General features: G+C 40.4%; 1 protein-coding gene across 1 annotated transcript; it reads right to left on the bottom strand.

Moving 5' to 3' along the window:
* Positions 1-8,287: 8,287 nt before the first annotated feature.
* Positions 8,288-10,655, bottom strand: LOC141799293 (keratin, type I cytoskeletal 18-like). Its single transcript, XM_074681493.1, has 6 exons — positions 10,225-10,655; positions 9,506-9,588; positions 9,267-9,423; positions 8,981-9,145; positions 8,773-8,898; positions 8,288-8,515 (listed from the first exon to the last, which is right to left on the bottom strand). Exons 1-6 carry the CDS (start codon positions 10,600-10,602, stop codon positions 8,288-8,290), a joined length of 1,137 nt encoding a protein of 378 aa, XP_074537594.1. The 5' UTR covers positions 10,603-10,655.
* Between the last annotated feature and the right edge of the window lie 2,114 nt (positions 10,656-12,769).

Below are 12,769 nucleotides of genomic sequence, written 5' to 3'. Positions count from 1 at the left end.
AAATCTCATTCTGTTGATTTTTTTTGAGCAGGATTAACTTTTCCAAATTAATCACATTTTATTAGGTATTGATTAGATTCCTGTATCTGGAGATTAGATGCTTCAGGTATGAAGAACTGTGAGTCTAACATTTGTTTTTCCTGATGTTGCAGTATTATTGCTCTCTAGTTGCATGCTGTCGGACATCCGACAGGCCACCATGTACCACAGAAAGTACTCAGCGACAGATTTTACCGTGTCCTTTTTAAGTCCTTTCACTCACACTGTCAAGCCATTCATTTGAACGTTCCCACTCACGTATGTGTTTTTGAAACCTTTCCTTTAAATGGGATACAGGGTGGAGTACCAGATGCAGCCACAGACTGTTTACTTCTGATTTCCTGTGACTTTCTCTCACCCAATTAATGATGAGCACTTATTCCACACTTTAAATCCACCAACCAACTGCCGTATCTAGTGAGTGGATGTGAATACATTGAATTCAGGCAGAGTGGTGCTGCTTTTAACGAAAACTGGAAATATGGACAAATTGCGTCCCGTATTGATTTAAAATGGGACGCAACATGTTAGTGTGAAATACAGGACGATTCTCTATTTTACGGGAAGGGTGGAAACTCTAGTGATGGTGGACACAGGAGCCTATCTGTCAGACAGAAAAGCACAGGAAAGCAGAGGAAAGCTAAATGGGGGAGAGATACTCCCAAGCCAAAGGCTTAAGGGCTAAACTGTTTGTGCTAATGTTGTTTCCAACCCACACTCAGCAGTTATTCTGCAGTGGTCTGTTCAAACTTGCTAGTAGTGCTACTTTTAGCCAGCTACTGGTATATGTTACAAACTCACATTTGCCTGTTGTCATGTTCCAAACAACAGCTCTATGTAACTGTACTGATCAAAACTTTACCTCACAGTAAAAATCCAGTTAAAAGTTGACTTGAACAAAGAAAAAAATTTTCAAAACAAACACATGCCTGGTTAAAAGTCACATCTTTACGACAGTGTTCGTGACGTGACACTCTGGGCCAGAAGCATGGCCGTAGCCAGGTATGAGGTCAGTGAGGTCTGGACCTCACCTATTTTTTTCCGAGTTTTTTTTTTTTTTTTCTGCCAAATATGCCCAATTGAATGGAAGATAAACTCATAAAAACTTGAAACCTCTGTGTGAAACGTGTTTGTAAAGTGTAAATTGTAATACACATCCATGGGCTTTGTGTTCTGTTTGTGCCTGTGTGCGTGTTGCCGTGAACAACCATTTGATCAGCTGATGCAGGTACCCGCAAATGTGCCCTGTGATGTGCTTGGCAGTGGGCCAAACCCCATTCAAAAACTAAAGCGTTTTTATTATTAGCACTTTGTAGACCATATCCCAGCCCATCTTTACCGAGGTGACCACAAATTTTTTTTTTAGAAATTCGGCACTAGTTCGGCCTGTGAAATCATCTGATCAAAGCCAGTTTATTTACTTTTATCCACAGTGAAGAGTGCTCCTGGTGCTTTTTTTTTGAGCGGCTGGCTCATCAGCTGGCCAAGCATGTGTCACAGTTATGCGACTCCTCGAGGACCTCAAGTCGTGTGACACGTGCTTTGTTTTCAGCTAATATTAATTTGAATATACCCATTCCACAGAAAACAAGTTGCAGAGACTGTGGGGTGCCTCTGGTCACAGGAGGATTTAGCTAGCCTTTGATGTAAAAAGATGATTTTTCTTTCTTTTTTTTTTTCTTTAAATATACTTTTTTGTTCAGAACACATCATTAAGATACTTAAACAGTAAACATCTTGTGTAACTTGTAGCCTAAAAAATAAAAAAATAGAAATAGAATTTTTTAAAAAAACACTGAAAATATTTTCACGCTTTGTGCCCGCATCATTGACCTCACCTATTCCAAAATCCTGGCTATGGCCCTGGCCAGAGGGTGGCAAAGCAGTCCATTTAAAGCAGATCCTCCTCACAGCATCTTTAGAGTCATTAAGCTTTCAACAATTGAAATATCTGCTTCAAATAAAATAATAAAAATATGAATTTGGGCTCAGATGGGTTTTCCTTGTTTTTGTCAGCCTGCTTCAAATAGTCACTGATGTTTTTCAGTTTTTCTTGCACTTCTCTTGGTTTAAAGTAACGCTGTCCATGTTTATTTTGCCTTTGAGGTCATTTTCTTGTATTACATGCTTGATGCACAAAGTGAAAGTTAACTCCTCCAAAAGCAAATAAACGTCTGAGCTGCTTTAGCGCCCAGCATGCTCAGAAAAAGTGAGGGGCTTCTTTAAACAGCTTTAATTTGTACTTTCTTTTTACAGCCTTTTTTTACTGCCCCTCTCTGTGGTAACTTTCCTTTTTACTTCCCCGTTACTTTCTCCGCCCCTGCTGTCCTCATACACTCATCATAAACACTTCCAACACACATACACAGACACCACACCCTTCTCCCTCCACCACTCCTCCCCCTCTTCTGCTCCCACTGGGAGGAGGCCCAGCGAGTGGGGAGCCCTGGATGACTGACTCCAGGCTGACACACCCAGCAGATGTGTGGGGCAGAGGGAAACATTATGAATGTGTGTTGGTGTGTGTGAAAGAGAAGGATGGATGATTCATGGTTTATCTATGTGGAGTCTGTTTTACGAGGAAAAAGGGGAGAAAGAGATGAAACAGTGGCCGTTCACTCTGCAGGCCTCTGACCCGCTGCGTCTGACTCATGCAGGGCCTGGACACAGCAGAAAGTGTTTTTCTAAACTCATGATAGCTGCTGATAACCCTTCACAGGCCTGTTAGTGTTGCATTAAATAAAACATCAGTGTGTCTGTCAAATAAAAAAAAGAAAAGAGTCCATGATGCAATGTCCCTGCAACTCCTGGAATGAGGAGATCATCTGTCACATGTACAGTGTTTTCACATTTTTGGAGGATTGCAACATTTGTCTGAGACTTGGCTATTGACTCATGGGTGGAAAATTAAATGTCCCATGTCTACACCCAGATCACAAGATAAATGTCAAAACTGATCAAAGACTTGGGATAAGTTTTCTCTTTTCTTGTCTTGTGGAAGAATGCTTTAGTTGTAAATGTCTCACTCGTGTATTTAGCCGCTAAAAAAATACTGGCTCAGAAATTGAAGTGTTTTTCTTCCAAAATGGATTACAACAGAGGTGATAAAGGACAACTCTTTCTGAGATTTCTCTGTCTTTTGACAGGCAAGTCGGAGGCAGACCATGACCAAGTGTCACGGTTCAGGAGCTGCAGGCATGTAAGACTGTAGTCTTCATAGGATCCTCCAGCCTTCATAGCCTGTGTAGACCACAAAGGCCACAATGAAGATAGTTTTTGTTTATTTTTTCAGAGAATTTACGTTAATGACCATTAGAATTTGCCATAATGAAATGGAGGTTTATATGAAAGCGTATTTTTATCTCCACTTACTAAGAGTCCATTTCCACAGTAAAACAAGATCTTCATCAGTCTTTTCAGAAATAAAAACACTTCATTGCCAGAAATCCATCACAACTGGCCATAATAGGAGTCCTTCTGGAGTTCAGCCGTGTCCATCATTTTTGGAGTTCATGGGAAATGTATCTTGGAATAAGTGAAGCTGTGAAGGATCCATCGACTCCGTCCTTTGCAGTACCTGAAAGGGGGGCCGGTTTTTGGAGGAGCCTGCAAAATGGGATAGCCTTCAACACACCACTGTGACGTAATTGGTCTTCAAATTCAGCCTTCGTAGCCGCTGAATTGTGACACAGCTAGGGTCTGAACTAATTAAAGGATGAATGCGAGATAATCAGGCATAACAATGAATAAACCGACAACTGACTGGGAAGAGCAGAAGATACTGAGGAGCAGGTGACTGGAGATGGCATAGTTGATGGTCAATGTGGTCAGTGACATATAAAGAGTTATTGAGCTGAGCCAGCTTCCAGTAGGTCATCAAATAAATGATGTGTACACCTGTGACAGTATTTCATCAACTGGAACAGCCTTTACTCAGAAAATTACCGAGGCTGCAGACACACCTGTGTTGTGTGATCAGGCTTTTAAAGCCAATGTTATTAGACTGTACAATACTTCAAGCAAATGGATCTGGAAGCTGAAAGATTATGTAGCTTATGTATGCATGCTTTTACTAACAATATTATACTGATGTGCTTTACTAATGTTGTTGTACACGTGCTCATTGTGTTGGTATGCATTGCAGGACACTTGTGTAATTTCACACAGTCAAAAACGAAATAAAATAAAATAAAATCAGAATTTTACGGTTATGAACCCTTGATTTCTTTAAGTATTTTTTCTGCTTTTTAAAAAAAAACATTATACAGAACTGTATAATTACAGAAATTATCTGTAAAATTATGTACTGGATGTTTTTTTTTTTTGTTTTTTTTTTTAAGTATTACGCTGTAACATAGAACTACAAAAAGAACACTGTAAAAATACAGGACTGAATTGTTTTGTCTTTTTTTTTTTTGATCAGAGTCAAATTTTAAAAACAATGAAAAACCTCCAAACAGAACACACTACCTTTCTCTTAAAAACCCTTTCCTCTTATGCATCACTGGCAATTTTGTCCTCCATCAGTTTGTGTCCTAAATTTTTATATTTTCTTTTTATTTCACAGCAAAGTCATTTTCATTGTGACAGTGCTTGTAACCATGAGTGAAGAGGACACACTGTGGGTATGAGACCCTGCTGTACAGGGGGCACAGCATGTTTGTGCTCCAAGGAACGGACCAGCTGTTTGTGCTCCATTGTGCAAAAATACTATTTTCACAGTAAATTACTGTAGATTGATTTGACTGTAAATTTACAGTACTTGTCTGGAAACTTTGCTGCCAATGCTTTAACCATTTTTTGTTTGAACTTTTTTTTTTTTTTTTTTTTTTTTTTTTTTTAATTGTGCAGTCGCAGACAGAGATTGCAGACAGAGACAGAGGACAGCCAACAAGAGAGGAGACAACAACCAAAGAGCCAATGAGAAGATGTCTCCATCTACATTTTCTAGTACTATCTTTTAGCTTTAAAGAGTTTAAGGGACAGGAGAGGGGGTCAGATTTTCGAACTTATCCCCGCCCTGGTTGTGGTGGTCAGGGCTATATAATGTGAACCCAGAGATCTCTGTGAAACTGTATTCTTGACGTTTTGTTAATAAATTTGTGTTAAAACTGAGAACCAGGACGCCTCCTGATCCTTTCCCATCAACAAACTGTGCAGAAAGAGGTGAGAAGAGTGAGGAGCCAGATTAATACATTTAAGGTATTTTGGCCAGACAGATAGTACCACATTTCTAACAAAGCTAAATGTGGACCTCATACTGTGTGCTACCATGAGGAGATAATATCCACAAAAACTGCAAACTAGACTTCTAAAGTAGAATGTGGGGAGCTCCAAACTTCTCATTTGTAGCCATCTTGGCTTTATGGTGGAATGGATCATGAAATTGTGGGGGCAGCTAGCAGATTGGAAGGAACAAAGTCTGAACATTGATAGTTGAGGTCAAAATTTGGTTCCATTTTACAATTTGATGTTCAAAAAGGAGAAAAGGTGAGACAGTGGACAAAGGTTGCAGCCATTAAATCCTTAACATGCACTACCAAGATTTAGCACAACACTCACCCTGTTTAAACTCTACCTCTGACATCCTTGTGCTGTGCACATACATTAGTACATAGTGTACAAAGTGCCCGTGAATCAGAGGAAGTACCTGAGATCCAGATGGGGTGTTGTTAATAAGTTAAAGACAACGTGTTCTGTAGGCTGGGGCATAGATTTTGCAGTGATTAATGATTAAGTGACCCCTCAGAGGGCCTCTGAGCTTCACAGAGAGTAAGGTATTGTTCAGCCAGCTCTCCAAGGGGCTGAGGAATTACAGGCATGCAACAGAAACATGCACTTGTGTCTTTTTCTCCAATATCTGTCTTCAATCTATCTCCAAAGACCATCAGAGCTGCTTCTCTATCTTTGGTATTCTCTGCCTCTGTGCACTGTCTCTGCATCTCCTGTCAGCAGGGACAGGGTCTGAAGGCTCGGCTGCAGGTGTGATGGAAGAGTCCATTACAGGGAGGACAGCTTTACAACCTACAGACACAAAATGTACACAGAGATGGCTGAACAGAAAGCTGGCACTGACTGGGAAACCAGCACTTGTTATCAGATGCTGTGAGGAAACCGGCCTTGATTAGAGTTTGGCAGATAGAAGTGTGGGTTTATCTCTTTGATGGTGCAATGTTTTTCACAAAAGCATGATGCTGTTATGATTGTGTGATTGCAAACGGTTGAGTTCAACCTGTACGGTCAGTTCTTGTCATTTTCTGTTGCTCCCCACATCTCCATCAACACATTTCAGCATCCTTGAAAAAACGACTCAACTGAAGCCAAAGATTTAATGGTATCAAAGAATGTGGCTGTGCATAAATAAACAGAAGGCAGAGACTTCAGACCACTCAGACGTGGCATGGGAACAGGTCCTCTCTGCTTGTTTGAGACGGGGCTGGAGAACTGGAGGTCAGAATGTGAACTTCTCAGAAGCTAAAAGAATTTCCCGCATCCCCAGCAGATGTGTGTGTGTGTGTGAGTGTGTGTGTGTGTGTGTGTGTGTGTGTGTGTGTGTGTGTGTGTCTATGGCAGGATGCCAGATAGGCATCCATGCCTGCGTATGCTACAGGAGAGAAGAATTACATGTGTGCTGGTTATATAATGTAAGATAAATGAAGCTTTGAGGCCACTCCAGTGTTTTTATTTCTAAGATTTATTTGCTGCAGAGCATCTGAGTTTGCGTCTTCATGTAGCCAATGAAATAGAAGAGTCAGCACAAAGTTTCCAAGAAAAACAAAGCCTTTCTCTCTTTTTTTTAATTTTTTTTTTTTTACAAAGTTTAAAGAAGACGTATAGTCTGCTGTCATGAGCAGGTTAGCGAGGCTTTGATATTGTCTGGATGCAGTAAAAGAGGGATTACAAATCATTGACACCTGATAGATTTAAATTCATTTGATGCACGGCTTTTAGTAAACACCTCTGGATAATGAACGCTTCTAACCATTACATCCAGGGATGGGTACCGAATTAGGCACTTTTATTGATAACGACCGAATTCTGTCAAAAGTACTGGGTACCTAAAGAAAATACCTAAAGAAAAAACACCCAGGATGTCATTTTACAGATAATTTCTGTGATTTTACAGTTTTATATAATGTTTTTGAAAAACAGAAAAAAATACATGAAAAATTAGGAGTATATATAACTGTAAAATTGACAGTGACTGTGTAAAATTACTGAAAATATCTGTGAATCTACTAGCATTTTGTTGTTTTATAAGAAACCAGGAAAAATCTGTTAAAAATTACAGACCATTTTCTGTAAAATTACATTTTTTTTTTAAACAGTGCACATTTTACGGTAAAATTTGGCACCTGTTATAGTCTGTGGACATTCATCGTCATCATCATCTTTTAACTTTTTCACATGGTCTGGTGTTAGAAAAGCAAACTAAAAATCCCCAAAATTGTATATATCCAAGAATCGCAATTTAAATGGAATCGGCATCCCAAAATCATAATAGAATCAAATCACAAGAATAGTATATCGTCCCCGCCCTAATGGACGTTATGTATTATTTTACTCAACTTATGTGCAAGTCTTGTTATGGAAACACTGACAAGGCCCAATTGTACATGATGGAAACTTCAGAAATACTGCTTTTATTTTGCGAGAAGTTGTAATGAAATGCAGCTAATGTGGTGGACCCCCTATGAAAATATGATGCATTTCAGTTAATTATGATGGATTTTAAACAATCTGAGTATGATGTACTTTGGTAGTTCATGTGTTATCTTGATGTAAATGTTTTGCTCCATAACACACCACCCAGAAACAGTCTGAGTCACTCTTCTTTCTTTATTTCTTTGTTACAGAGGGTTTTTTCTTTGTATTTCTTTAATTAACAACCTTTTCACTGGATTTGACGTCTTTGCTCTCTGCCACCAGTTTGCCGTCCACCAGCGTCTGAGTGACGGTCACTACTTTGGTCTGGACCTTTTTAGAGTCAAGGGCATCCTCCAGTCTGAAAAAATAAAAAATAAAGGTAGGAGTAAAGTTAGTTCAAGGTTCAAAAACCATGTATACACAGTTAATCCAGTCATTCATTGTGCTTAAAGTCAGACGTTGACTTGTGTTTGCATGAAGCTGATTTGAATCGAATATGCAAACGTTTCCCTGAGACGAACAAAGCAGCAACTGTTTTGCTTTGAGCTTTGATATCAGCTGAACCCTTCCCTCCTCCTCCTCCTCTTCTCCTCTCTCATACTCACTGTAAGTCGGCTCCGCCGTCCAGCAGCCTCCTGTACTCGGCGATCTCAGCCTCCAGCTTCACCTTGATGTTGAGCAGGACTTCGTACTCCCTTGTGTTCTGCTGGATGTCAGCGCGTATCTGTGTGAGCTCCTCCTGCAGTCTCAGGATGATGGCGTTGTACTTCTCCATCTCCATGTTGTAACGGGCCTCGATGTCTCGCAGGGTGGCCTCCAGGGACGCTTTCTGTGGAGACAGGAAGATCAGAGTTTAAAATTGAATATTTGATGGAGATAGTTCACGGTATCTCTCCAACTCTGCAATAATCCAAGATTGCAAGCTCCCAGGGAAAAGTGTTTATGTGATTAATACTCCCCAGAGAGCATGTCTGTAAATGTTTGATCCACAGCTCAAGGCTAAAAACAAAGCATACATGATCTAAAATCCAAACACTCTGTGTCATTATCAGAGTTCAAGTTGTGTAAACTAGCACATGTCCTCACCAGACTGAGTGCAGACTGCAGCTCGATGTCCAGGGCCTGGTACCTCCTCCTGGTTTCACTCAAAACACTTGTGGCTTCCTTCAGAGCTGTTGTGTTCTCTGTCACCTGAACCTGCACCTCTGTGATCTGGAGACGAGCAGAAAAAACATTTCAGAAAACGTAGAGACACTTTGAAACCAAAAACATGCCTGATTTTCTGATGTGTCACCTGAGCATCATGCCACAACTTGAGCTCCTCCTGGTTCTTCAGCGCTATCTTCTCATACTTCTCCCTCATCTCCTCCATGATCTTAGCCAGGTCCGGTCCTTTACGAGCGTCAACATCCACATGGACGCCATACTGGCTGATCTGGGCACGCAAGTCAGCAACATCCTGTGAAGGGGGAAATAGTTAGGGAGTGATTTCCTCTGGTGGGGTTATCCTGAGCAAAGAGGTTCACACCATGAAGACGTTTACAAAAAAACAACCAAAGTTTCTAAGCTGAGTCCCTTACTGCTGCATGATTCTTCTTCAGGTTGATCAACTCCTCCTTCAGAGACTCGATGTCACTCTCCAGGTGCAGGCGAACAACGTTGGTGTCGTCCAGAAGCTTCCTCAGTCTGCTGACGTCAGCCTCCACCGTCTGACGCATGGACATTTCGTACTCCATCCTGAGGAGACAGGAGATTAATCAGAAATTTTCACACTCACGATTGAAGGCGTGTTTTGTTTTGTACACAGGTAGACACTCACTTGAGTTTGAAGTCATCTGAGGCCAGGCGGGCGTTATCAAGAGCAATGGCAAGGTGTGCATTTCCCTTAACCATATCAAAGATCTGTAAGAAAACATTTCATTGAAAATTTTGTTTTATTTCATTTTCATAAATTGTTCAGGTGAAAGACAACGCCACACCTTCAAGCTTTGACTCATAAAAGAACAAAGGTGGTGCTATCTCTGACACTATCACTTACAGCCTCACACAGAGATAAAGATTAGAGTCTACAGGTGATAAATGTCAGGAGCAGTCGGTCGCAGAGCACTTTGCCGTGTAGAAGGTGGGGTTTGATCATAAAAAGGAGAAGTGATTCAGCTTTTTAGGACTTTTGTCCCAGTGTGATTAGAGTTTACAACATCAGGGAGGTGGACTTTATCATGATAGAGTCCTGCATGACCATGTCGGAGTTATCTGAGAGTTTCTTCCTCTGTTGGACAAATATTTGAAAATTTTGCACATTAAGGGGGAATAGTTGAACACACTTGGTGGAATTCATGCAGCATGGTCTTTTCTGTTTAGTAATGTCTTAATAACAAGACACAGATCAAAGCTCTGCAATCTTATCTTTGCATCTATCTAATCAGTCTTTGCAACTTCGTTGTACTTGTTGCAATTACAAATAAAGTTCTATTCTATTCTATTCTGTTCTATTAAAGCGTCAAGTTTGAAGATTAACCAATATTACGGTCGACTCACCTTGGCTCTCAGTTCTTCAATGATGGCGAAGTACCTGCTGTAGTCCCTTCCCTCCAAGGGCCCCCTCTTCTCGATGGCCTCCCTGATCCGGATCTCCAGAGAGCTGTTGGCCTTCTCCAGTTTCCTCACCGTCTCCAGGTAGTTTGCCAGACGGTCGTTCAGGTGCTGCATGGTTGCCTTCTCGTTCCCGATGGCCATGGCTCCAGAAGAGGAAGCAACGAGGGACTGGTAGTCATACCCGCCGCTGCCGAAACCGGCGGTTGAGATCCTGGTGCCGTGGCCACCTGCCCCTCCGCTGACACTATGGGCATAGAATCTCTCCACGCCTGGTCTGCCGGTCGTGACTTGCATGCTCCGATGAGCAAACATGGGCTCCATTCCTGGAAGAAGTGTCGATCAGCCGGAGGAAGAAGGAGTGTGTTCTTGCACAGCAGTTCACAGCTGAGAGTGGAGGACAGAGCAGAGTCTGGGGGTCTTATATATCACTCTGAAGACTTCCTGCCACTCCTTTCATATCTATGTGACATTTTTACCTTTAAACTCCAAGTTTGGACTTTGTTCTCATAACACCCACAATGAACCAATCGATGGAAAGCTGGCAAGGTATGCTGACCGCCATATATATTGATAGTGTGTAGTAAATCAGCGGTTTCTATGGTAACACTGATAGCAACAGTCACTATGAGGAACCACCAGACATACTCAATTCAATTTCTATTGTTCAGAATAATCCATAAAGATCCATAAAAAGTAGAAATGACAGTGTATTGGTCAGATGTCTGTAGATCGTACGTGTTTACTTTTTGTTTTATCTCACCTGTGCTTTCTTCTATCATTCCAATTTGGAACAAAAGAAACATTTTCTACACATTTTTGAACAGCAATTATTTAAAAACTCCCTCAAAAGAACTCTTATGGTGACACTGAAACTATAAATTCTTTATTTTTGATACTAAATGACTAAAACTCAGTTGTGACAGATGTTTGTTTCAGTAGTTTGGTCTTTTGCCAATCACAGACCCCCAGTTCATGCTCCCAAATATTGAATTTGTTGGTGGAGTCTTTTTGCAATTTTAAGTCAATAACAGGCACTAAATGTGAAATTTGCATAGCTCCCATCAAAAGCATTTTCTAAACCAGCCTCAGCTTATAAAGCACATAATGCTCGACTACTCTTGGCAGTCTTTGTAGACTAAAAAACGCCAAAAGTTGCAGAGGTTCAGTGGTTCAGACTTCAAGATTTATACCCACATACTGTGGTATTCATTCACTGAAAGAAAAGTTATAAAACTTCAGCAGTCTTATCTTTTTACTGTGAGGGCGTTCATGAGAAAGAGTTCGTTGCTCCAGGTACCAAACCCAGTGAAACACGACAACTGTGGTTGTAAAGTAATAAACAAGGCGTATCAAAAGCTGAAATACGGCACAACAGTTATAATATGACTAATGTTTTTTTTTTTACAACTCACTACACCAATCACTTCATCTTTTACCTCTGTGACGGTGAGGTGAGCAATATGATTATCCTGAATGAGTGAAGAGATAATCTACAAAGAATATGGACTTCCTTAATTGGTTGATCTTTTGTTGGCTCACCGACACCACCAAACAAGGTCACATCAACTGTTAACGTTTACTCACAGGGTGTCGGTGTTGGCAATGATCAGACTATTCACTGATCAGACAGTTGACTGAGTGAAAGTCAGGAAGAGGGATCTATGAGAGAACTATGAAGCCCCATTTAGACACGACATTTCTTAATCTTATCTAATTACAGCTAGAAGGAGCCAATATTTCATAAGATCATACATTTCATTCAGCCCTTAGATTCAAATTAAAAAAATGAAAGATCCATAAATGAAATATTAGACAGTTACACAGCCATAGAGGAGGATATGAAACATTTTTCTCAATGACACCATTTAAGCCTTAAATAGCAGCAATTTGGTGACAAATGCTCAACTTTTGTCTAAACCAAATAAATATTACTATTATTATATATTATATATTATTTTCACTTTTTTTTATTGCTGCACCATTTTTTCTGCTCGATTTGCATCGATAACCTGCCACACACTTAACCACATAGTTATCAGTTAAGTGCATTTATTGGCCCTCATTTATCAAGTGTGCGTACACCTGAACTGAAAAATGGGTGTACACTCCTTTCCACGTACAGATTGGCATTTATCAATCTGAACGTGGGCATTGGGTACGCTCAAATCCCACGCCAGGTCTGAGTTAATGTACGCAAGTTTCATGTCAGTGGGGAGCGTGGTGTGGCAAGGGAAATCCCTCTGTGGAGGAGAATTATTAGACCATATGAGCACAAAACATTTTTCAGAAATAAAACTGATGTTCTTAGATTAATATTTAGATCCTTGAATTATATATGACATCAAGAACGTTTCTAACAGTTCACTCTCCTTTCGCCAATCTATAAAATACTTCACTATGAAAGAGCAGAGCGAGCTGTCAGCTGATTCCTCCCCATTAAAAAAAAAAAAAAAAAAAAAAAAAAAAAATTGTTTCCTCTATCGGTGTG

The sequence above is a fragment of the Halichoeres trimaculatus genome, unplaced genomic scaffold, assembly GCF_033239565.1.
Source record: "Halichoeres trimaculatus isolate MK-OKI-2021-1 unplaced genomic scaffold, fHalTri1.1 fHalTri1_scaffold_11, whole genome shotgun sequence".
NCBI lineage: Eukaryota > Metazoa > Chordata > Actinopteri > Labriformes > Labridae > Halichoeres > Halichoeres trimaculatus.
This window is presented reverse-complemented; position numbering and strand designations above follow the sequence as displayed.